Here is a 24,893-nt window from a genome sequence, read left to right as displayed (position 1 = left end):
GACATTCTTTTGTGTTTATTGCCAGATCTGTAATTTCAGCCCAGTATCTTCTGGCCTTGCTGTCTGTGGAACTCCCTGTGCTGTTTACAGTTGGGGAAAAAAAAAATTGAACCACCATCCCACAGTCTAGCATGACTGTTGCAGAGTGAGCTCAGACATTTCATTTTCTTCCCCTAACATGGTCTCCTGTATCTGGAATCCTAGGATGATGTAACAGATTTGTGTGTGGCAGTGGTCTGAAAACTCAGTGGGGTTTTCTCCCCATTCTGAAGAAGCTGGATGAATGACAGTGTACCTTTCATGTGTCCTTTGTATTCTTGGGGTACTTTTTAAGTGAACCTGGCAACCTCTATCCATGCTGTGTTGAACCACTATGTTGGTGCACAGGTGTGTTGGTGAGAGCTGGACACTCCCATCCAAATATGAGCAAAGCCAAATTGCCTGCTCAGATCTGGCTCCCAGAGTGGTGAGATGGCTTTGCACTGAGTGCCTCCCTCATTGGTCCCCTTGTCTCTTCTGAGAAGGATGATTTTTGGTAATATATGGTGGAGGTTGTTTGGCTGATGCCTGTGTTTGCCTGGCTGTTCCTCTCATCTCCTGGCTGACAATTGCTTTCATGGATAATCAGAGAAGTAGTAACTCCTACAGCAACTCCCATGTGGCTGTTTTCTGATGCTTCCTACAGTGCCAGATCATCTGATGTGGTTTCTGCCTTATTTCTTGTACTGAACCCTTCCTGTTCCCCTTGAGCATAGGTTTTGACTCTCCTCTGCAGGGTTCGTTCTCTGGGAATTTCATTTTCTGGGTAGGTGATCAAAACCTTCAATCACTCTAGTCACTGAAATCTTAGTTCCCTTCTTTTGCTGGTTCTTGCTCTTCCCTGACTTCAGCAGCAGCAAGAACAGAAGCAGGATTAGGAACCACCTGGATAAAGGGGGTCTCAGCCAAATCAAAAGTTAATCTTACATTACCTATGGAAAAAATCTACTTCAAGGAACTGGGCAAATGGAAAAGGCCTCTGTTGTATTTTGTGTGTGGGATTAAGAAGGGCAAAATTGCTTGCATGTAATTATCTGGAATAAAAATGCTTTAGATGTTGACTTTATAGTAAAGATTCAAACATGACTCTGTTCCAGAGACAAGCTTTTCAAAAAGCTGTTTAAGAGACTGATCATTACACAAAAATGTACATGACTGTCTGGAGACAGTTAATGTTTAAATGAGGCAGGTTTTAGAACAGATAACTTGTCCTGCTTGTTGTAACAAAGCATTTAAATGTATCCTGTGGGACAGAAACACAAAAGCTTGTTTGGTCCCTTTTTTTTTAATTTGGCTTTCTTGGTAAATTTTGTGCAGCAGAATGAGTTGAATGGAATGCTGGCATGTAAGTGCTCCTACAGTGATGAATCCACCTGAAGGTCACAGCTTGGTGCTTTTGTCACTGTGGTGGTGACCTGTAGTGACAGTAACTCAGAACACAGCCTGGTGGTTACTGGACAGAGTTGTAATGCATCAAAATGTGAGTTAGAAAGTAGACTGTACTGAGTTTGCTCTTGTTCCAGAGTGTGCAGGCAGCTCTTTGTCTTTTCTACAGTGCCATTGAGTCTTGCAGCAGCATTGCACAGCCAGCACTGAACAGAAAAGCAGCCTGGCCGCTTTGCTCTGAGGGCAGAGTTGCTGCAAGGCTGGGATGTACATGTCTGTACTGCTGCAGAGTCCAGGACTAGAGATGTGTTATTAGGTTCTTTGGTCCAACTTCTTAAGTAGATTGTGCACTTGAATCCTTCCTGGTCATCCAGGGTAGTGAAAGGGTGTCTATTGCATGTCAATTCAACAAGTTGAATATGAAACGTAATGTAAGAGGATGTGAATTCTCTTAGATACTGGCAGGGGATTCTCTTTTCTCTGTGTGTGACTTAAAGTGTGTGAGGTGGGGTTTCAAGGGACTGGCTCTTGGTACTTCAAAGGGAATCCAGAATAAGTTTGTGAAATAGTGAAATACAGAAATCTTAGCATAGCAGATTTAGACATAAAGATGGCTGAAAGATGACATAAAGTAACTTTAGAAATAAAGGTGTCCTAATGGTGTTCTTGCAGGGCATGTTGAATGTTAGAGGGGACTTTACAAAGCTGTGCAGTTGGTGATGGCATAACCAAAGGTGGGCAGGAGTGAATGTACATGGGATCTGAACAGGAGTGATGTGGTTAAATAGGCTTGCTGTGATACAGAGACAACTTGAGTTGTATCTGGGCTTGCTGGCTCCTGGTAACCCTTCACAAATAAACTCTTGGGCAAGGAGAGATGAAAGCAGCTAGATGCATTTCCAGTCTTTCTTTTGTGAGTGCTGCTAGCGATGGAATAAGTGTGCTTTAACCACAGAAGGTCAGCGAGGCCTTCGGGCTCCAGACATACATTATGATTTTATTGTTAGCCTGTATAACAAGATTAGCACCAAATGACTCACAGAACAAGCCAGGTGGTCTTTAATCTTCTCTATCTGGGTTGGTATGAAGACATTTTCATTACCATGACAAATGTTGTGGCTGAAAACTTTGACAAAATCAGGTCTTCAGTGACAAGTGTTTTCTGTGGGAACTCTCAACTTTATTAGACACAAAAATTAAAAGAGTAGTGGATTTATTTTTTGGTTTTTTTTTTTTTTTTTTTTTTTTTTTTTTTTTTTTTTTTTTTTTTCTGTTTGATTGTTTTTCTTTGAAACAGTTCTGGAATTTACCTTATGTTGAAATGAAGCAAATCCCATCTTTTTAAAATGAGAAACACCCATGTAAATACTGCATGTCTTTTGCTTATCAGATACTGTGATGGGAGTTGTACTTTAAAAGCTGAGATCCTGGGTTGATAATGAAAATGCAATTGGAGTTAATAATTTGTGGCAAGGTAACTTGTCCTCCTTGTAACTTTACGTCTTTCCTCTTTTGCTTATTATCTGGGCACAGTAAATTTATGGATCTTCATTGTAGTGACTCAAGAGGTTTGCAAAGGACTTTGATTTGCACTTTTTTTGTGGGAGTGAACAGAGAACTCCAGACTGACCCCTGAATTTCCAAGAGGCCCCTTGAAAACCTTTTGAAAGTGTGCTAAGGGTGAAGTCAGCTACTCAGGAAGGGTGAGAACTGTGTGCTTGACTCCTCTTGCAGGAGTTGGTGCCATTTAGAGCTGTGGCCTCAGATGTATACAAAAAGCATGTGAAGATGGTGAACAGAAGAACACAAACAAGAGGGAGGCCAGGACAGAGTAAGCAGGTGGGTATCCTGGACATGTGGGTGTCTTAGCAACCATTATGATTCTGACTGACATTTGTGTAATTTTGACTGAGGATTGAAAGAATGGTGATGATGTTTGTGGATCTACAGGTGCTTTTTAATGGATAAAGAGAAATATAAGTAATATGGTGGGCAGGGAATGCTCAGGCACTGCTGGCTGTAGTTCCAGAGATATATGTGCCTAGGGCCCAAGGTGAGGGATGTAACTCCCCTCCCTTAGGTATTGCCTGGCTTTGCTCCATGTAGAAATCATATCTTCCTTCTGCTTACTCTACTTTTTTTATAGGTACTGTCTCTGTTCTGCTTTAAAAGGTCTGTATTGGAAATTTAAAGTCTGTAGTGTATAACAAGACATCCCCTTTATACTTTTTCATATCCTAGATGCAAAACAAAATGAGTGGGCCCAGTTTTGTCCACAAGCACTTGCCACAAAGCTGGAATCGAATAAAAGCAAGGGGGTTTGCTCTCTAGCTACTGGGTATCCACCAATTTCCTAGAGGATCTTAGATTCTCAGTGAGCCCTTTTGGAGAGATTGTGAGTGCCAGGCTGCCTCTGTGTCACTCTGCAATAGGATGTGACTGGGATGGTGCAGAGCAAATGCTGGTTCTTTGTGATGACCCCCTGAGTGATGATGCAGGTGAATTGAGCCTGTGCTTGGCTCAGTCCACTCACATGTGCTGCTCTGCAAACCAGGGGCAGCTGCATTGATTCATATATAAAACATTGCTGTTTTCTTTGAATCCACGTCAAATTTCAGGCCTTTCCAAGTGAGGCTGTAACATCAAGTGGTGGCATGTGGAGCTGGGCTTTGGGAGAGCTGCATGTTGTTGACAGTTCCTTGGTTATTAATGGCCACAGCAAGGGCTCTCAGATTCTGAGAATAGACCCTGTGTTTGCTTTGGGGGAGACAGCTGACAATGGTGTTTGGTACAGCAATGTATCCCTGCCTGGATTTTGATTGACAGTAACACAAAGTTGTTCTCCTCCCAGCCAAGGCTTAAACCTGGTGACATTTACAGCAGAGTTAACTTCTCTGCTCTAAGTTTAGGAGGTGATTTTGTATTTGTCTGCATGTGTGTGCTTAATAAGATACAAAAACAGGGGAGGCCTTCTGCTAATGAAAATGTAACAGGAATTCCAAACTATGGCTGCCTGTGAAAGAGGGAGGTGTTAAACCTTCATGGATTTTCATGGACTAGATGTTGCTGTAGATTCTCATTTGAGATACCAGCGTGTTATTACCTATTTTGGCACTTTGGGTTTGCTCTCCTGAAGTGTGTGGTAAATATTCATAACTCTGGGGCTTTCGGTATTACTGTGTGGTTTTGGGTTTTCTGGGCAAGCTGAATTTGGAGTGTGCTGGTAGCCTTAGCCCCACCTGTGCACAGCTAATGACATGTTTTGTGGGTGTATGTCCATAAGCCATCTGGAAATAGCATGTGGTCTTAGCTGACTGCTGAGATTTCATTTCTTGCCTTGCATCTCTGTTACTCCTTCAGCAGAATTTCCTGTTAATGAACCTTGTTGCAAGACAAAAATTCTCCTGCTTCGCACAGCAGGCTAGACCAAAAGAACAGAGGTGGCCTTGAAGGATGAGGACTATGAGGGAAAGCCTGTTGTATTTGAATCTTCAAGCAACTGATAACATTGGGAGAGAGGAGCAGATCCTTGTTCAGTGGTGCTGAGCCAAAAATGTCCTGAGCTAATGCATAACTTGACCCTCTGTTTCCACTTCTTTTAGTCCTTGTCTCTTCCAGATTGCAAAACTACACCTATGTAAGCAGTGCTAGCAGTGTTATCCATTGTCACCTGGTATTTGTGGAGTGAGCTGCATCTTTTGTCTGTAGGAGACTTGAGGATTTTCAGTTACGTGTGCTTTGCAACCCTTGTGCCCTTTGCTAAGCTGGACACACGGTCCAGTTTCATCCTTGTTAGTGTGATTGTGCATTAGTACTGCCGCGCTTCTGAAGAGTAAAGCTCCAGGGTTGGGATCCCACTGTAAACAAATCTGGAACAAGAAAGGCCTTCTGCCTTGAGGTTGTGTATGATAAATGATGATACTAAGCAGACCAAGCTTTTGCAGCTGTGCTGATTCTGTAATCGGCAGTCCTGGTTGCCTGGATTTGGGATTTTCTGGGGCATGGAGTACCAGCGTAAGAGAGAAGAGTTGGTCCATCAACATTCGTGTGAATGAGAGGTACTGAGTTCTGCTAATTGATGAATCCTGCTATTTCAGTACCTATGTATGGGATAGTACCAAAATCCCTAGATATTTCATGTGACCTCTCTAAAGATATGAGTGAAAAGATATCTACATCTATAGATACAGATAGCTCTACAATGCCTATCTATCAGGATATGTATGATTGGTACTGCCTTTCCTGGACAAAAAAAAAGAAGAGGAAATATTTTTTCTTTCCACACACTCCATCAAATAAAGAGATTTGCAGCCATTTCTAGCTGCATAATGCTCTCCTTGAAGTACTTTGCTGCAGCTTTAAGTTGTGTTTCCTATATTGTTTCATGGACCTGTTTTAATGTTGATGAATGTATGGTGCACATCAGGAATAAAAACAATCTGAGGATCTTTAAACAGACCCCCCTCCAATTGATTTATAGTGACCAAATTTCCTCAGTGTGCCATTTTCTTCTTAGGGAGTGATAGCTCATGTCCACTTGTTCATAATATATTCAGCATCTGTCGACACCCTTCCAGCATGAAGCTGAGCAGAGCCATCTTGTCCAAGGCTGGTAACTGAGCTCTGAGACTGCCGTCAAAAATAAAAGCTGCTGAGCTTGAACCAGATCTGGATATCTGAGAACTGCAAAATGTGAAGGACAGAAGTGACTGAGTTGATAACACAGAGCACAGCATGCTTTCCCATGTACCATGTTTAAGGATTTGGCAAACAATTGCTGCTGCTTTAGCATATGAAGGAGCCCTCCCTCTTTAAAAATCAGCAAAACAAAAAAGACAAAAGTACCCTGAGGTGCCTCTCCCACTCTGGCTTTGTTTGCCAAACTCACAAGCTGCAGACACTCAGCAGTCCCTGCTGTCTGGTGCTGGTGTGACAGAACCTCAGCACAGCACCCTTGCTGCCCTATGCTAATGTCAGCTGAGCTGGGCTCTCTCAGCAGCTCTTGGCATCTTCCATGAAAGAAAAAGACACTTGAGAAGTCTGCACAGCTCTGTGTTGAGGACATAGTTGTGATCCTTTGGGAAGAGGGGGCAGCTGAACTCCTCATGTCATTGCCTGCTGTGGGAACATACGTGACTGGTAGCATGGGGACAGCATCTCCTTTCACACTGCTGGGAAATCCATGCCTGATGTAGGCAGTGAAATGTGGAAGGGCCCTCTTCTCCCCAGATGGTGCAGTCAAGAAATGTCATTTGTATTGTACCTGATACAGGTGTGGTAAATGTCCTACACGTTGATTTGTGTGTCTGGGAGAAAACAGTGAAGCATTCTGGATCTGCCCTTTGCAGAGATGAAAGTATTTGCTGCCAGGCCAACCAGGTGGTCTTGACTTAATCTCTTCATGGTATCTTCCTTCTAAAGATCTCCAAGTTCAGGGTCCATCTAACAGAGCAAATCTACTTGATGCAGATGGGTTCACAGGAGTTGTTGCTGGAAGGAGAGAGCTTGTGCTTGGCAACCTGTTCTTAGATGGAAGAACATCTGGGGTCTGGTCACATGACTTAAAAAACCTGCTAATTTGTTCAGAAATGTCTTTTCACAATTGACCACTGAGATGGTGTTACTTTAGGCTCTTGAATAAAAGAAGGCTCATACACTGTCAGTTTTAAAAATCCTTGCAAATTTTAAACTTTTCCTAGGACAGCTAATAAAAATGCAGGACATACTACTGTTAAGGGAGGAATTCCATTTGTGGCTTTTTTATTTTTTTTTTACTTACTTCAATTAACACTTTAGATAGAATAATGAGCTTGGGGTGGAGCTTTTAAATATATCTCAGTGATTTTTGGGGAGCTCTTGAGTTTGTGGTTCAGTTTGTACTTTTTTGTTTGTTTTGTTGTTGTTTTTTTCTTTGAGACTCAATTGGAGCTGTTCAAGAGAAATATAAGCAGTCTTTTTTCCCCAGGGAAATTGCTTATCTGAAGTAAAAGCAAGGGAGTGCATATACAGCATGCCATTTTCTTCAAAGAGCTGGTTATTTATAGGCTTTTTGCCAAAGCTGATGCTGCAAAAAATTGTCTGAGCCCCTGGGCTTTGTGTACACTTGAATGTCATCTTTATCTTTTTCCTTAATGAGTCTGTATGAGACTAGAATCAGCACAGATTAGCTGTGCAGAACTTGCTGTGCCTTTTGGTTTAGAGTTCTGACCTGCACAAGTCCCACTGCTGTGTTCTGGGAAGTCAAGGCTCTCCCCATCCCACTTAGACACTGTAGCCCAGTTCTGTGGAAAGTAACAGTGGGCCTTGTAGTAATGTAAAGGACTGTGAACATTTTTTTTAAAGCATTGCACAGTTAGAGGCAGTGTTAGCAGACAGCAAAGGCTTCCCAGAGTGAGAGTGGCATTAAGGCAGGGAAATGTCAAAGCCCATTTTAGATAAGTGATTTGATCACAACATAGAGGTTGAAGGCAGTGTTTGGTACCTGCTTTGGGAAAAACTGAGTATTGTCAGTAGGGTGGGAATGGCCTGGGGAGAAACTGTTATAGGTTCTACTCCAAAAACAAAGATGCTTTTAATGTGGATCCTCAGGGATGTTGGTCTTGCTGAGACAGAGAATGGCACCTGCAGGTTCTGAGAGCAGTAGAAAGAAAGGAGGTAACCAGGGAAATGAAAATTATCCTGGCATTTTTCCTAGGACAAAAGATTAACTGGGACTCTGGCCCCATGTCCAAGAGGGCTTCTTATCTTGGGCACAGAAACAGGCAGGTCAGGAGTTCTCCAACAATAGCATGGAGGACAGTGTCTTGAGCTCCAGGTGTAGGAACAGCCTGAGATCCACTAAACCCATGGAGGTAGTTGTGGGAGGAATGTCAAAAAACTGGGGTTAGACCTGATTCTTCTCATTTTGGTCACCTATGGTCTTAGGACACTCAGTGTCCTGTGTATTTTAAGATGCTGACTTCAGCCTGGTGAAACTTGTTGCCATGAACTTTCTCTTGAACCTGTTATGGGGAAGCGGTTTTCCAGGAAATAATTCTGAGTGAGAAAACTGGAACTTGATTTTTTTTTTTTCTATAATGACTACAGAGTGAGAGAGAAGGATTGAAGCATGAAAGGCATCGCAATATGACCACACTGAGTCATGAAAACTTGAGAGGTGTGTCCTGAAGGTGCAGGTCATGGTGAGGCTGCTGTTTAACAGCTGTCAGAGGTGAATTCTTGAGATGAGCCTTCAAGGCAATGCAGCATGACTGGCTCCTACAGAAATTTTTAATATAGTACTATTTAGGGAAGATGATGGTTCTTTGACACATGCATGCTGTTTCTTTAGCTGTGCGCGTTGTTACTATCTAGTCACACTTGGCTTTATGTTACACTTCATGTTGTATGGAGGAAGGAGTGAGATCTTTTTGACTAGGATATTTGTGATTGACCTTCATTGAAGCTGTCATCTTCTGGATTTGGAAAAGAATAGCTTTGAAAGGGCCTTACAAGGTCTGACCCCTTTGTAGAGTGGCATCAATCTGGCTTAAGATTGATGCTTGTCTTAAAGCCTTTCATTAGCAAAGGACTTTCATGCAATCTATCCTAATGATTTAAATTCCTCACTGGTAACATATTTTTGGGGAATGTGTACAGAAAATTATCTTTTTAGTCATTTGTGTTTTACACTATGGCTCTAAGCATGCAAATTCTTGCATAGTTTAACTATAGGGACACCTGTGAAAATCAAACTCAGCATGCCTTGAGCTGAGCACTGAAAACTGGTCATCTCATCTCTCTGTTCCTCTTTCCTATTTGCCAGCTGGATATGCCAGAGATAAATTTGGTGACTCTGACATGCTGACCAAATACTCCTCCTTACAGCTGTATGGGTGTGACATTAGACATGGCTTTTCCAGATCATTCAGAAAGTTGCTAACAAAATGCAGTGTTGGACCCTCACTTCCCAACACTTAGCTCTGTAGCAGAGGCACTGTCCTGTCTTTGTGGGATCTATTGAACCTTATTAGCAAGTAAGAGGCAAACAAGAACTGCTCTGTCTGTGCCAAGTTTGACATTGCCCTTTCCCATCTTCCGGTGATCCAAGGGCCTTGGTGATTGCTCAGCTATGGGAATAATTTCCTCAATTTAAAATTAAGCATTAATATGTTTGGAGTTTCTTCCTCTCCACCCCATCTTCTTTTGTCCAGTTGTTTGAAAGAAAGACTTAATTGTGTCAGGCTTGCATGAGGAAAGCCAGGCTGTCCCCAAAACCAGCCTGGAGTCAGGCATGGAGGGCAGGAGGACATGCCCTTCTCCTGGGGAGGGCTGGAGGGGGAGCAGATTCCCACTGCTGCTCATGCTTTTCTCCCCAAATCTGAATGCTGTAACCAAAGTATTCCATGGGCACAAATCTATTTCAGTGAACGAGTCACATTGCATCTGGGCCCAGAAGAAACGAGGCTTTAAAAAGCTTATGAAACTTCCTTTGTTTGTACCTTATTAAGTTACTTTGTGCTTTCCATCTGACTTGGACACTATTTTCTTCTCCTCCTGTTCTGAGCAGAATGTCTTCCATGGGATAACAAGCAACAGCCTGAGATCAAAGGTCTGTTTGTTCTATTGCTGGTTGACCCATTGACACATGCCAATTTATTGCAATTCGAAATTAGTCACAGTAGTTACTGGCTCAGTGCCCATTTGGTACTTGGAGATTATGCACTGGAGTTGGCACACACAGCAAGTCGGAGGTGTTGTTGATAAGGGGTGGAGAGGTCAGGAGATGGGTGATTTAGGGGCAGCGGGCCCTTGTCAGTAAGATGCAGCCCCTCTCTGATACTGTGTGGGGAGTAAGATGTGGACTTGTAGGGCTGAAGTTTCCTGACTGTGGGATAATGACTTCCCCTTCATCAGGGCTGGACCACTCTAAATTCACATGTTTCAGAGCCAGATTTAGCTTTGTTTGATATCCACAAAATAAATGCATTTATTTTATTGCCTTTGTGTTCATCACTTGCATTCCTTAAACTGGTATTTGGTCTGAGTGACCCATATGCCTTGGAAAGTAGACTTTTACTAGGTTATTGGTTCGTGTAATGAGTCTACTTGGGGTTTGTTGAGAATATTTGGGGTTTCAGGGCATTTGTTGTGTTGTGGCATTAATATTTCGAAAGGGAGTGAGGAAAAGTGCTGACTGAGGACTGTGGCTGCATTAAGCAGCTGGCATATATTTATTTATTAGAAAGCATAAATGTGGTTGCAGTTGCTTTTTTGAGCAAAGCAGAATTGCATTTTAGTTGGTCTGATACTGCTGCTTGATGCTGACAGCTGCTGCACTGCCAGCAAGTGTTTATCCTTACTGGGGATTGCTGCTCTAGATCAGAATTTGGTGGTCACAGGGCTGATGTCCAGATCTCCATTCCCTTCCTGCCCAGTGCTTGAAGCAGAGCCCTGGAGACTGTGCTAATCAGTGTGGAGCTTGCCCTTCAGGAATGTTTCCGCCTGTACAAACCTGGGGAAAAAAGGGTAAACTGCGGCCAGATAAGATGCTTTCTTTTGAGTTGTACAAAGTTGTGGTATTTAGGTCATCATCAGTCACTGTGTGAATCTAATGGTCTTTGGGGAGAATCTGCAACTTGGACAGCCCAAAGCAAATTTTCAAATTTGCTAGGAACAGCTGCTGTTTTCAAAGGCTATTTCATGCCTTGACTTCTCTGACCATTGCTAGCAAATGCCACATCTCTGGTATGAGGGTTTTCATATTTCCCTTTCACTTCTTCTGTGTTACTTCTCAAAGTGTAGCAATTCTGAATTTACTGCAGATGGTTCTGTCCACAACAGCAGATTGCAAACACGTGTGATATGAGAGGAATGTGATTATTTACTGATTTGTTAATAGCATCTTGCCTTCTAGGTTCTTAAACTGCTTTAAAAACTTCAGTTGAATTCTTGAGTTTCCTTGTTTTGTTTGTTGCTTTTATTCAAATGCAGGAAAAACTGAGGCTCCATGGATGGAATTTGGCTCTCTTTGGAGATTCTATGGTAGCTGGTCGGTTCCTGTTCATCTTAGCATATGCGGAGCGTTTGCAGGTCTAGCTATAATTATTAGAAGAGACCTGGTTTCTGTGAAACACTGGAAAAGATACCTGGTGCCTGAGGCCAAAAACACTGGCTGGGATGACAGCCCCATCCTGTCACAGTAAATCAAGACTGTGAATCAATAAATCATAGTAAACCATTTTACTACTGCTATAGTAAATCAAGACTGAAACCCACAGCAACACTAGAGCCTCCTCTGAAATCCATTTCACAAGGTGTTTTGTGGGATTCAGACAAAGTATTCCCTCCTTCACCCTTGTTGAAATGGTCCCTATTCTTATGCAGGGCCAGGACTCCTGAGGTCAAGGGCAGACCAAGGAGCCATGGTTGCTGCTTAATCTTTTAAATGCCAGCTCCATGCCCACTTCTGGTGTGGTTTGCCGCCAGACAGCAGCTGACACATCACACCATCTCTGATCCGCCCCGAGATTTGGGAGCTGTGGTGGACTCCTGTCTCCTGCCCTGGTAAATCTGCTCCATTAATAGCTATCAAAGAGCCTGAAGTTTCCATCTGAACTTTATCTGGCTTTGCAGTGAGCTGGGGGATTAAAACCTGTCGCAGGGGAAGGGAGGGAGCAGCCGTGGCTCACCCGGAATAGCCTGACCTATGACGGCACCTACCAGCCTGGGGAGGGGAGTTGTCCTGTGAGCTCACGGGTTATTAGCAGTGAGCACAGACATGTCTGCAGCCAGCAGCACGCCCAGGGCCAGCTGCTCCATCCCTGCCTGGTTCAGGGAGTCCAGAGGGATTTTTTAGTACAACTTGCCAGCACAGCTCTTTGATGGGGGAGCTGGGAGTAGGCTTGAGGGCCAGCGTTGAGCCGCCGTCCTCGGTGCTGCTCAGATGACTTGGGGTTTGACCTCTGGGCTGTTCCTGTGGGGCAGATCTGGTTATGAGGGAGAGCATTATGAGGAGATAACCACTGTCCTGCTGCAGCCCAGGGCTGTTGTCTCTGTGCTGCATCACAGCAGGTAAAAAAGAGATCATTGTATGGCTGGGGCTTGCCCATGGGGCAGAAGCCTCCATCTACCACATGGAAAGTAGTGTAGGAAGCAAGAACAGGGTTTTTTTTTTGTGTAGTCAAGGATTCACTTCTCTCAGGCTTTCTCTTGTACCTGGTTTTGTTTTCCTTGCTTTATTTCTCTTCAGGCATCCCCAAGTCATCTATTTCACCCACCCCTTGTCACCACTGTGGAATCACGCAGGGTTTCTTCTTACTTCATCTCTCCTCATTCAAAGCTGCTCCTCACCTGAGCTTTCCTGTTACAGCAGGAGCTTTTTCCTTAGAGATAGGCTGGGAGTTAGAGCCCTTTGCAGTGCCCCGTGTTTTACAGGAATTGTGCCGAGCACCTCAGCACAGTGGAACAAGATTTTCCCAGCTGGTCAGATGATCCCAGACTAAGTGTGCATGTTCCCCAAGGGGCTGTAGAACTGGAAATTAACTCCTTGGATATGATGGAAGCAGGCATGTGGCTCCATAATGAATAGTCTGTGAGTGCTACTCAGTGTTTTACAGCAGGAAGCACTGAGGCTGTTCTAAGTCTTTGACCCTGGTGACATACTCCAGATTCCTCCTAGTTAAATGCTCTCCTTCCCTCCCCTCCAGGCCTGAAAGCATCACATCTTTTGAATAGCCAGACAGATGCATTGCCCTGTAAAAATCTCCTTTGTATCTCCAGTAATTCTATCGATCTGCACATTGAGAGAGAACGAAATTCTGCTTTGGAATTTACAGCTTGCGTATTTTATTGTTATCAGTGATGGGTGCTGTTGTTGTGCCTTCTCTTGGGATACCTAGAAAGTCACCCAGCAAGTGGGAAACCCCTGCTCCATAGATCTGACAGCCTAGGGGAGTGCAGCTGAACAATATCTGGAGGAGATACCACTTGATGAGAAAGATGAGGCCATACTGAATCCTTGTCTCCTGCTGGCATGGCAGAGGAAAGTGTAACCTCAGCAGCAGTGCTGCTAAGGGATGTGCTCCCCTTTGCTAGAGTGGATGGGCACAGGAGACAGCAGGGTCTGGTGTACAGGACTCTGCCAGTACAAACAACATTGCTTCTCTCTCCAACAAGCTCTTATGTGCCAAGGGTTTGTGAGGAAGAAGGGAATAGTCATGCTGTCTATGTCCTGCTGTGTAGACAGATTTACCAAGCACATTAGGCATTTGTGGCTGCAGTGTTTGTTGCTGGCATTTGAGCTGTAGAAAGTTGTCCTCAAAATTCTGGTGGTTTTGATTCAGCTCTTGATGATAAAGAGGGCACTCTTTGTCTGTGTGTCCTTTTCCCTCCTTTTGCTGACACTGGAATACCTCAGCAATTTCTGGAGGTGAAGAGAAGCTGTTGAACTGGGGGAGAATGAAAAAAAGCTATTCCCTCCTAGACATTTAATCTCAGCTGAAATGAGGGGATTTAGGAGCTAAATGCTGAATGACTGCACTGATTTATCACATCTTCCTCTACAGTCAGTTACTGTGGTTGAGGTGAGATGGGAATATGCATTCATGTATGGGGGAGAGAGAAACTGAGATTAGCCAAATAGGCATAACAGGTGTTCTCCACCTCAACAGTATAAAAAGCCATGAGAGTGGGCCAGTAGGTGCATGGCCAGTTGGACTAAATTATTGTTGTAGGTCACTTCAAATAGATAATATTCTATTTTACGTCCTGTTGCATGATCCTTTTCAATTCCATTTTGGAGACTAATCATGAAAGACTGATCCCTGCTTTGCAGGGGAAAAATTCTCTTTATCTTCTTTGAGAAGATCCATGTGTAGCAAAGGCAGCTGGAGGAAACTGGTTTGGGTGACTGTCATGGCTCTCTGGCAGTCCCTTGGAGTCTGGGAACAGTAACTAATGGTCTGCCTGAAGACCTGGTGTCAGTAACAGGGACCTACTTTTTTTGCCTTAATCCCCTTTTCCCCAAAAGGGGCTGAATGTGATAGCTGGGGTCTGAGGGTAAAGGGCTGTTCTGCTGTGCTCAGCGGAGCCAGGGGGACTCCAGCTTTCCAGTGCTTTCTGCCTCTTGGGCACTCGTGCCCTTTCCAGACAGGTCTGCCTCGCTTGTTGAGGTGCTCCCTCAGTTCCCTTTCTAGCTCACCAAAACCTCCTGTGGCTGAGGCCTGGCTGGGCTTTTCTCGGGTTTCACTGTCCCTGTGAGACAAGGCTTTTCCTTTCTTCTTTTTTTTTTTTTTTTTTTTTTTTTTTTTTTTTTTTTTTTTTTTTTTTTTTTTTTTTGGCACATTAGGTTTTAGTTTTGATTCAGAGAGATGATATATTCGACCTTAACCAATTACAGGGTATATTCCATTCTCCCTGCAGCTGGAGTTGGAGTTGCTTGGGGCATGGCAAATGGCTGCTGCCCTTCTCCACAGGTTTGCCCAGACTTCTTGTGATGAATGTACCTGCCAGCCCAGAACATGAAATGCTGTTTCGTTCTAAGCCTGGGAGCAATCCACTTAGCTGCATGGAAAGGGAACTAAGAGAGAAGGGTGATAAGAGAAGTAGTCTGATAAGGATTTTTTTACAGGCTGTGGGGAGCTGTGCTGTGCAGGGAGAGGTGGCTGCTGACATTCTCAGACGTGACACTTGGACTGAGTGTCACACAGATTAATGGTGTAAGGTGCCCAGTGGCTCTCAGCAGCCAGCTCTTGCCAAGCATGTGCATAGTGAGAAAAGGTGGAAAGAAGGTGGGACTTTCACTGCTCCAGCCACCCTCCCTCCCTGATTTCTCTGCACAGCTCTCTGTGTTTGAGGATCATCCAGCAGTTCTGGGAGCAGAACCCCACCCTGTCTGGACTAGGCACTAGTGCTAAATCAGGAAAAGTGTAACTGCACAACACAAGGCATATTAGGGATGTGGTTTGTGTCTTGCTGGTTCAGGAGATAACTGGATTGCTGTTGCCTTGTCTGCAAAAAACATTAGATCAGTGAAAGAGAAGCCTCAGTCATGCTCTTCAGTACAGCAGAATGTAAGGGGTCTGAGTTCTTCCTTACTCATCTGTAAATCTGTTTTCAAACTACGACTGTGTGGAAAAATATTCTGAAAATCTTGAGTACAAGAATAAAGGTGACTTTTTCACTTTGCCCTCAGGACCAAAAAAGTGCAACTGTTTGTTTCTCTGCTTTGCTGTATCTGTGTTTGAAGTCTCCTTTCTCCTCTCTCTCTGCAGGTCCTTCAGAAGCTTGGTAAAGCAGATGAAACAAAAGATGAGCAGTTTGAACAGTGTGTGCAAAACTTCAACAAACAGCTGGTAAGATAATTGTCAATGTGTAATTGCACCCTGGGTTTCAGTATCAGCCTCCAGTCATCTGCTGCAATGTGATTAAAGGCCATTAAATTAAACAGTGACATAGGCCTATTGAAGTGACCCATAACTCATAACCTCTCACTTACAAGAAATGACATTGTGACTTCCAGGATCCCTTTCATGGAATCAATGAGAGAATCATAGAGCATGCTGAGGTGGATCCATCAGGATCAAAAGTCCAACTCCTCGTCCTGTGCAGGACACTCCAAGAGTCACACCATGGGCCTGAGAGCATTGTCCAAATGCTTCCTGAACTCTGTCAGGCCGGGGCTGTGAACATTTCCCTGAGGAGCCTGTCCCAGTGCCCACCCTCTCTCAGGGTGAGGTACCCAACCTAAATCTCCCCTTCCTCAGCTTCATCCTGTTTCCTCAGTCCTGTCACTGGTCACGAGAGTGAAGGGATCGGAAAAAATAATACTTATTCTACACCCAGTTTCAGAAAAAGAAATAGCTCAAGCAGAACCCTTTCTTCAGTCTAACTTTCTTCAGTTAGCAGCTGTTTTGTAATGTAATTTTTGCTGCTCTGCTGGAAATGGAGATGTAAGAGCAACATTGTGTCCCTGAATGAGGAATAGGTTGGGAAACAGATTAGAAATAAAAAATAAAATGGAACAAGGCAGTTTCAGTTTCCTAAGCACAGTGTCGGGCAGAAGAGACGAAGAAAGCAAATGGTGAAAAGGGAACATCCTTCCATGGCTAAGACCTAAATCTGACTTCCCTCCCATACTTGCACAATCACTCTGTCAGGCCTGAGTCATTATTCTTCTGTGTGTCTGCCTCATCCCCAATATTTTAGGGCACAGAAATATTTTAACAGTGTAGCAATTTTTCCCCACCCTCCTACTTCCACAGCAGTGGGTTTCAATCTTCAACTGGGTGTGTTTTGTTTTATTTTTTATCTAGAGCCTTCAGCCTCCCAGAAGAGAAAACACCAGTTACCTTGTGGATTTTGCTGGCTCTTGTTGTTAGGGGAAGCATTGCTTCTGTTTTGTGGCAGGAAATGTGTGCCACAGCATAGCTCAGGTGGTACTGGAAGAAATGTTACTCTTTTGTGGCTTGACACATTTAGGACCTTTTTCTAGAGCTGTTAGTGGCAGCTGCATCATGTCTGTTGAGACTCGGCAGATGTGGTTGTGTCGCAAAACCAGCTGAGCAGGGATTTGCCACAGCTGAATGTAATGAAAATCCTTCAGTCTGGCTTTGACTTACGTGTAACCAGAGCTGATTGCAGATTCCTGGACACTAATGCTTGTTCTCTTGGCAGCAATAGTAGCTATTGCTCCAGAAGTTCATGCAGCATGTCTGTAGCATGTCCAGCAATGATACTCTCTTGTACACAGCAGAATACTTTTTAACTGCTTTCTGACAACAGGACATTACCAGATGTGACTTTTTTGGTATAATTTTTAAGCAATTAAGAGATAACCTTTATAAATGAGAAATACAAAAAAACTCAAATACAGATTTCTAGATGTGACTCTCTAGGATGACTTTTTCAATTTCCAAAGCCATGAGTTCCAGTGGTGCAGTGAGGAGCCTGTTAAAGAAGCACTGTACCTTGTATCTCTTACATCTGAATTTTTTCCCGTTTTGTGGAGCAGACCATGAACTAAATTCCCCAAATAATTATTCAAAGAAGCTAGAGGCTGCTCTGCATTTGCTGCTTGGGATCTGCTGGTTTTCCTTAGGCCTTCAGTTTCCCTATTACTAAATGATGTAGGCAATGCCTATTTTACAGGGCAAACCATGAGGGTGAGTTAGCTGGATTCTTAGGATATCCAGAGCTGAGGGCTAGGGGAATAAAAAATTTGCTTTATATACATATATACACTTTATACACTTCTTTATATTTTTATATGTATAAGGTGTGTATAATACAGTTATCTTTGAGATTTCTATGACCTTTCATTAAGTCTGTTCCAGTGGGGAATGGAAGTCTGGAGGAAAGCTGACCTTTTGCTGCAGGCTGGCGACAGAACAGCGCTGCTCTCTTGTGGAACTGGCTAGGGTGTGAGCAGGCAGTGACCTTGTTCAGTGGCTGATTAGAGGCTCTGCTGACTCTTAATGACTGTGTTGGACCACTTTGATACATGTTTCTGTGTGTGTGGTCTGTTGAGGAATGGAGTGCAGGTCTAAAAATGAATACTTTTCAATCAAGGTAATTATGGTTCTCTCAAATACTGGTTGAGCATACATAAGGGAAGGCATTGCACTTCCTAACTCTCTGCCCATCAGGTTTATTTATATAAGAGCACCACTCTGAGGTCCCTGAATGGTATGAACTTTTTAGCTTAGATGGGTTTGCTTTGTGGCAAAAGAGCTGGACACAGCCATGCAGGTGCAGGCCTTGCCTGTGTCTCCCGAAGGCTTGACCAGCAGCAGAACTGCCCCTCATTACTCCCTCATGGAGATTCTTTGGCTATTAACCTTCCCAAATGGCCATTTGAAGGTTCCCTCCTCTTTCCCTTTCCCAGTGTCACTTGTGTTCAGTCGCTGGCACAAGGATCTGTCCTAGATGCTGTCCTTGCTGACCTGGGAGCAAGAGTCCTCTGTAAAGATGCAGCTCAGCCCCTGCCTGAAGTGTGCCAGGCTTTGGCTTCTCTTGCCCTGTGCTGCAGTACTCACTGGAGGGACAGTGTGATGCTGGTGGCAGCTCTTACACCTGGCACTGTGTGTGTTTCTGCCTGGCAGAGCCTCTGGGTTTTGATACCCTTCGTGAGCTGCCACTTGTGTGGAAGTTCTGGGCTGGTTCACAGCCTTTCACACTGAGCACAAGAGGAAAGCTGCTGCTGGCACAGGCTGCACCTACCTCTGCCTGCACCACACTGTGTTGGGCACAGCCCCTGCTGCAGGGCAGGCAGTGGGGACTGCACCTTTGCTGTCACAGAGTAGGTTCCCATTACTGTCAGTAGCTCAGAGAGAGGGTTTCCTCCCTGACAAGAACCTTTCACACCCAGCAGTTTCCATTTCAGCCCTATGTGGCAAAACAAGCTTAACAGCCTCCCTGTGGTACCCCAGGCTGGAGCTTCCCACCAGTAGTTCATGCTCTGTCTTGGCAGTTCTAAAGTTTTACTGAGTGGGGGCTTACCTGGAGCTGTTGTTTCAGTGCTTCCCCTCCCTGTAATTACAGTCTGCTCTTCCAGCCCTGCATTAATCTAATCTGGGACAGGACATTACCTCCTGCCCCCTCAGATGTCAAACATCCCTACTGGTAATAAAATCCTTCTCACTAGAACTGCAAAACCAGAGAGGTTATGTAAAGGGGTTACAGTCTAATATTAGGATGGAATAATTCCTTTTTAGGAACGGGCTAAAACGGTTTTAGGAAACCTGTCTACTACCAAGAAGCAGCTCTACAGAAAATCACATACTTAGCTAGGGCTTGGTTTCAAGATAAGAAAGCACAGAAAGATATAAAACCACTTTTTTGTGGTTTTGTTTCACAGAGCTGTAAGTAATAGGTGGTTCATTAGGTCTTTGGGAGGAGAAAGAGGTCTTCCAGCCTTCCAAGCATAGAACTTTTATTTTTAAATATCCATCTGTCCTTCATGTTATACCTTGTTGTGCTGTAGGCCGATGGGCTTGAATTGCACTGTGATTGCAAGTATGACAATATCTGCTCAAATGAGATGGCACTTGTGTGTTTGAACATCTTCATATTGAGCCATACCTGTGTAGCTTCCCTCTGCACACCCTTCAACTCTGATAACTGGGCATTGGATTTTTTTTTCTGATTCCATTTTGACTCTTTTGACACAAATGTAGAAGTGGCTTCTGATTTTAGATGCTATAGTTTTGAATATAACTGCTCCAGACATTGCAGTGCCCAAGTGTGTAGTGGGCAAGTTCTACAGAGGACCTTCCCTGCTGACAGTTTTTGATAACCTCCAAATTGTGAGTTGAAATTTAGTTATAATTTAGTTATTCTTAAAAATGGTACAGCTGCAGGATGATAATGTATCCATTGACAGGATTTTGCATATCTTTTGCAAAACAAGAATGCAGAAAAGAGACCGCTGCACCTCACAGCCTGCTGTCATTCTTCCTCCTTCCCAGTTTGTGCCCCATTGAGGGGGCACCCCAGCATAATGAATTTTGACAGCTGAAGCCAACTCCAGAGACAGGGAGCTCACAGGACATCTTCAACAGCTGCCTCAGAGCTACCGACTTCAAAAGCAGATGTTTCCCATCAGCTGTCCCCACCACTCAGGCACCTCTTGTCTCAACTGAGCTCATGCTGAGATCCTTTGTGCTCCCAGTGCAGCTGTGCTCTCTAAGCAGAGGCTAAATCTGCCCAGCTGTTGAAGTGGCAGTGATAGCATAGCTTTGTGAGAAATCCATCTGCTTCCAGCAGCATGGCCCAAATTGTTTTCCATGCCTCGAAAGTTCTGGATGAGTTCACAATTGTTCTTTTCCTTCTGCCATCAGTAAAGGAAATGAGGGATCAGAAAGAGCTGGCCAGTTTTACAAACAAAGTCTCCTGGTCTGGGGAAGCATTGGGAACTGACCCAAAGAGAGTACAAGAGGAGAGGAGAGGAGTTAAGATTACATTTGCTGCAAAAGTCCTAGAAGTTCCTAGAACACAGAGCAAAAAAATACAAAAAATGTGATAGCTTGAAGTTTCATGTGGTCATAGGACTGGTGTCTTGCCTGTCTGCAAGACTAGTTTAATTAGAAATGCTTGAGTGCTTCTTACTCTCCTTAGCTGAGAGAATAACTGATGATCTCCTTACGTTCGCAGTCTGAAGGCACGAGGCTGCAGAAGGACCTCCGAACTTACTTGGCTTCTGTCAAAGGTAAGGTCTGCACGAGCAGAAGTTGGTTCCCCTCTAGTGCTTACCTCCCAGTGAGGTTTCTGCAGCCTTCCCCTCCCTGGTGTTTCCCCAGGCATGAGTTGCAGCTTTGTCAGCGGGGGAATCTTTCAGAATCCTTTGGGACCAGCTGGGGATGGGGTTGTGCTTTGATGCCAAACATGTGGTGGTGTCTTAGCAGATGGACCTTCACATGTTCTTCTAGGGGAGGATGAACGCAAAGGGCTTGATGCAGCTGCACTCTTGGTTCCTTTCTCCCTCTGGTTATCTTCCATCTCTGTCGTCAAGGGTCAGACATTTAGTAAGGAAGAGCTCAGCTTCTGTTGTAATGCTCCTGTGCCCCTGTTCCTCAGGGTAAGGGTTAAACTGTGAGAATACCTTTTCTTCTTTGTCTGAATAGTTCCCTCTTCTTTCCTAGCTATGCACGAGGCCTCCAAGAAGCTGACAGAGTGTTTGCAAGAAGTTTATGAGCCAGATTGGCCTGGGAGAGATGACACAAATAAAATAGCAGAGGTAAGACTTTGTCCAGGATGTGGGGATGTCCAGACTTGCTCTGTCAGCAGAGATGAGCTTTGGAAGCTGTGTCTGTGCACATTTCTTCAGGCATATGACTTTGCAGAAGAATTGGAGACAAACTCAGCACTGTGAAGAAAGGAAGGCTGGAAGGATGTGGCCTGTATTTTTGTAGGAGATTGATGCCAGATGCTTGTGCATTACATGGAACTGTACTCTTGTGCCCAGAGGCTGTTTGTTCCCCTCAGAGTGGCTAAATGGGGACAGAGGATTCCAACAGAAACTCAGTAGGGCCAGCTAGGTGTACTGCTTATGTTCTGTATAAGAGAAAGGGGCAGATAAAACTATGGCTAAAGCAGTCAGAGCAGCCAGTTGTGTAGCTGCCACAACCCCTCATGGCAGTACCAGCAGCTGCCTTGTTCCAGTTGCTCCCTTGTTTGGCTGAGCCATGTGTCACCCACCCCACTCTGCTGGTGTTGTCATCCCTTGGCGATGTGATGCCTGTGCAGCTTGCCCAGGTATTTTCTGTGGAGCTCAGGGCACAGCCTGTCATTTGGCAGTGTGGATCCCCTTGGCCTGTGCCTGGGGTGGGTCCAGCTGGAGGCAGCACCCTCTGCTCTCTTGCTCAGCTGTTCTGCTGAGCAGCAGCTGTGGCAGTTCAGCTCTCTGGATTCATTTGCCATGAGGCTGCAGGACTGGGCTTATCTGCAGCTGTCTGTGCCATTGGAGAAGTGGTGAAGGAATAGACAGGAGAGCAGGAGGATGATTCTTTCCTTCTCCTTCTTTCCCCTTCAGAAAATCTCACCTGAAATAACATCTGTATCTTGCCCAAGAAATAATAACTTCAAAGCAGATAATTCAAACAAAATCTGAACATTTCCAAGTCAATTTTTTCATTAACATGGAAACTTTGCATTAGGAAGTGCTGTTGCAGTAAATACTGGAGTTGTATTTCAGCTGGTTTGACTTCACAGTCTCTGTTGGCCTTGTTTTTTTCCTGAGCCACTGTGGTGCCTCCTGAGAGATTGACCCTTCAGAAAATTTGAGCCAGAGAGATCAAAGGGGGCATGAATCCTGAGAACTAACTGTGTAGCTACCCTTTGGTCTGCAAGAATATTTCCAGCTTTCCACCTTCCCCTTTAATTCCTTATATTTTGCCCGTGAAAAGACAGGTGAAAGAGAAGAGTTATTCCTGCCAAATAAAAAGCATTAAGTGGGAATTTTTCCTGAACGTTTTAGCCAAAACCCTTTGTTCCATCGGAAAAACAGGAGAGAAGGGTAATTTTCACCTAATCCAAGGTGTTAATAGGAAATTACTGTGCCTGAGCTAAGGTCAAGGATAAAGTGGGCACAGCTCATGGTACATGCTTTGTCTTCCATTGGGCTGTGGAGGCAGGTGGTGTGAGGGCTGATGACTGCTAGTGTAGCTTTCTGTTGTTCATAATTCTTTGGGAAGCTGTATTGTAATGAAAACCGGAAAATAGTGCCTTGTGGTATCAGGTGTCCCTTTTTTGTAGCTGCTGGGAGAAGGAGGCAAAACTAGCCTGACAATCACCTTCCATTGTAGAGACTTGAGTTTAACATTGCAGGGGAGAGATAAGGCTTCAAAGGCATTTTGTCCTTGGAGAAGTCACCAGAATTAGCAGCATCAGGCTTTCTCATTTCTGCCAAGATCTGTTATCATTAGTTTTGCAAAGAATTTACCGTTTCTTGAGACCTCTGAATGCCCAAGATTGTTGGCTGTAGCACTCGCATAGAAAAACAGAAACGTGGAGCCCTGTGTTCTTAATAGTTAACTCATGACTTTTGTTTTTCAGAATAATGATCTCCTATGGACGGATTTCCATCAGAAGCTGGTGGATCAAGCACTTCTCACCATGGATACATACCTTGGCCAATTTCCAGATATTAAAGTAAGATTCTCTTTGAACTATTTGATCTAGAGAGTCACAGCAGATAAAAGCTCTGAAGATCGATTTCTTAGATCCCCATCTGCTTCAGGAGAATGTGTGCTGTGCTTCTCCAAGGTCTTCTTTGAAAGCAGCCAAGATCTCTGCAGCTCTGGGTTAATTGAAAATGTCTTGTTCTAATTTTGGGCTTAAAACAAGAGTGAATAATCCGGGGGAAAGATGCTGAAGAGAAAATATAAGTATGAAACAGGAGGATGCATGAAATTCCCTATTGCATTAGAGTGCAGGGGGGCAATGTCAGCAATAGCTCAGAAGGTCTCAATCTCTTTTTGGTCCTTTTGTCTTATAACTTCCTTGTAAGTAGGAAACACTGAGGAAGCAGTTAGTGGCAAATGTACTTTATGAGTAGAGGCTGGTGTGGAAGGCAGATTTCTGTGAGTCCTTGAAGTCCTGCTGTGTTGTACCCAGCTTTTTTCATGGAAGGGATAATGCTGAATGGGTGTCTTTTTTTGGGAGAGATTGTATCCAGGGACCGGGGTTTGAATGCTGGCCTGTGACCTTCCCTTCCCCCACAGTTATCTCCTCTCTATTCATTTTGAGGTTACGCAGGAAATGTCTTCACCATATGGAAGCACTAGTAATGATATCACCATATGGGAAGTATCAGCTTGGCTACTTTCCAGTGAAAGCAGTCCTTTCCCCAGCACATGTCTCTTAAAACCTTTGTCAATATTTATTGCTTCAGCAGGATCGTGCTGAATCAGATGGGGGCAGGTCACAGGCCTGTCAAATGAGCCCTGAACAGCAGTGTCCTTGTCTCCCGGGACTCACTGGTTTTGCTTCATTTTTCCATCCTCTTCTGCCCCTGGAAGTGTGGAGTGGGGAAGGGCTGTGGCTTTCCACCCACTGCAGGCTGCAGGGCTGATCTCTCTGGGGTGTGATGCCATGGGCCTCAGTCAGAAGTGCAACCTGTGCTGCCTACTCAGCAGGATGCCTTCCTTACTTTGGGCTTGCTGTAGACTCAGACTTTGGCACTGCTTTGGTCCAAATCACATTTTACCAGTTGTTGAACATTGCTATGCCTGTACAGAAGTATAGCTAGGCCTCACATAAGGAGTTAGAGTTCTTGAGATTTGCAGGCAAAAAAAAAAAAAGCTCCAGTCTTATGTAATTTACAGAATACTTGAGTTGGTTTTTGTTGTTGTGATATTAGTTTTCTGGTTTTTGTTTTCCACAAAATGAAATTTTCTGCTTTTCCTGGAATTCTGGCATTACTCTGGTAATATCAGTTGATTTATGGAGAGAAGAGGATTTTCATTTCCTTGTGAAAAGGCCTGTTTTTGTTAATAGCCTTGTAATTGAAATGTGTGATGAGTTAGATCATGGATGTGTTATTTTTTTGTTACATTCTAACATGATCTCAATCCATCTTTACTTGAGGGGCTGTAAAAATTCCCTTGGATTTTTTGGACTTGAAAAGGGATCCACAGCAGGAATGTGAAAACGGAGCATGCCTTTAGTAAGGAATTTTTGTGTGTTAAAGAAAATAACTTATCCAATGTTGGATGTTCACCCCTGAACAAGGCCTCTCCATCTTCTTTAACTTAAAAAAGTACTTTAAGTTTTCTTTGCATGTCATTGTCTGTCCTTCTTGGAGTAGGACTCTTCTTGCATAATCTTTAATATTTCTGAGTGAGTTTTTTGTTGGTTTTGCACAATATGGAATAGGAGTACAGATCTCTGCAGTGAGGCCAGAGAAGATAAACTACAGCCCAAGTTCTGAATAGCTGTGGAATTGGGGATTTTCTGACTAGCACTAAAACTGGTGCTCTACTAGCTGTAAA

General features: G+C 44.1%; 1 protein-coding gene across 28 annotated transcripts in view; it reads left to right on the top strand.

The window, feature by feature from the left end:
* BIN1 (bridging integrator 1) overlaps nucleotides 1–24,893 on the top strand; it is an 89,544-nt gene that overhangs the window by 20,123 nt on the left and 44,528 nt on the right. For all 28 annotated transcript variants that reach the window (XM_038141862.1, XM_038141873.1, XM_038141860.1 and 25 more), the window contains exons 2-5: nucleotides 15,678–15,758; nucleotides 20,557–20,611; nucleotides 21,045–21,139; nucleotides 22,957–23,052. In XM_038141862.1, the coding sequence (XP_037997790.1) occupies nucleotides 15,678–15,758; nucleotides 20,557–20,611; nucleotides 21,045–21,139; nucleotides 22,957–23,052 (327 nt within the window). The remainder of the gene's footprint in view (nucleotides 1–15,677; nucleotides 15,759–20,556; nucleotides 20,612–21,044; nucleotides 21,140–22,956; nucleotides 23,053–24,893) is intronic.

Source organism: Motacilla alba, chromosome 7 (genome assembly GCF_015832195.1).
Source record: "Motacilla alba alba isolate MOTALB_02 chromosome 7, Motacilla_alba_V1.0_pri, whole genome shotgun sequence".
Taxonomy (NCBI): Eukaryota; Metazoa; Chordata; class Aves; order Passeriformes; family Motacillidae; genus Motacilla; species Motacilla alba.
The sequence above is the reverse complement of the archived record's forward strand: the minus strand, read 5'-3'. Positions and strand labels throughout refer to the sequence as shown.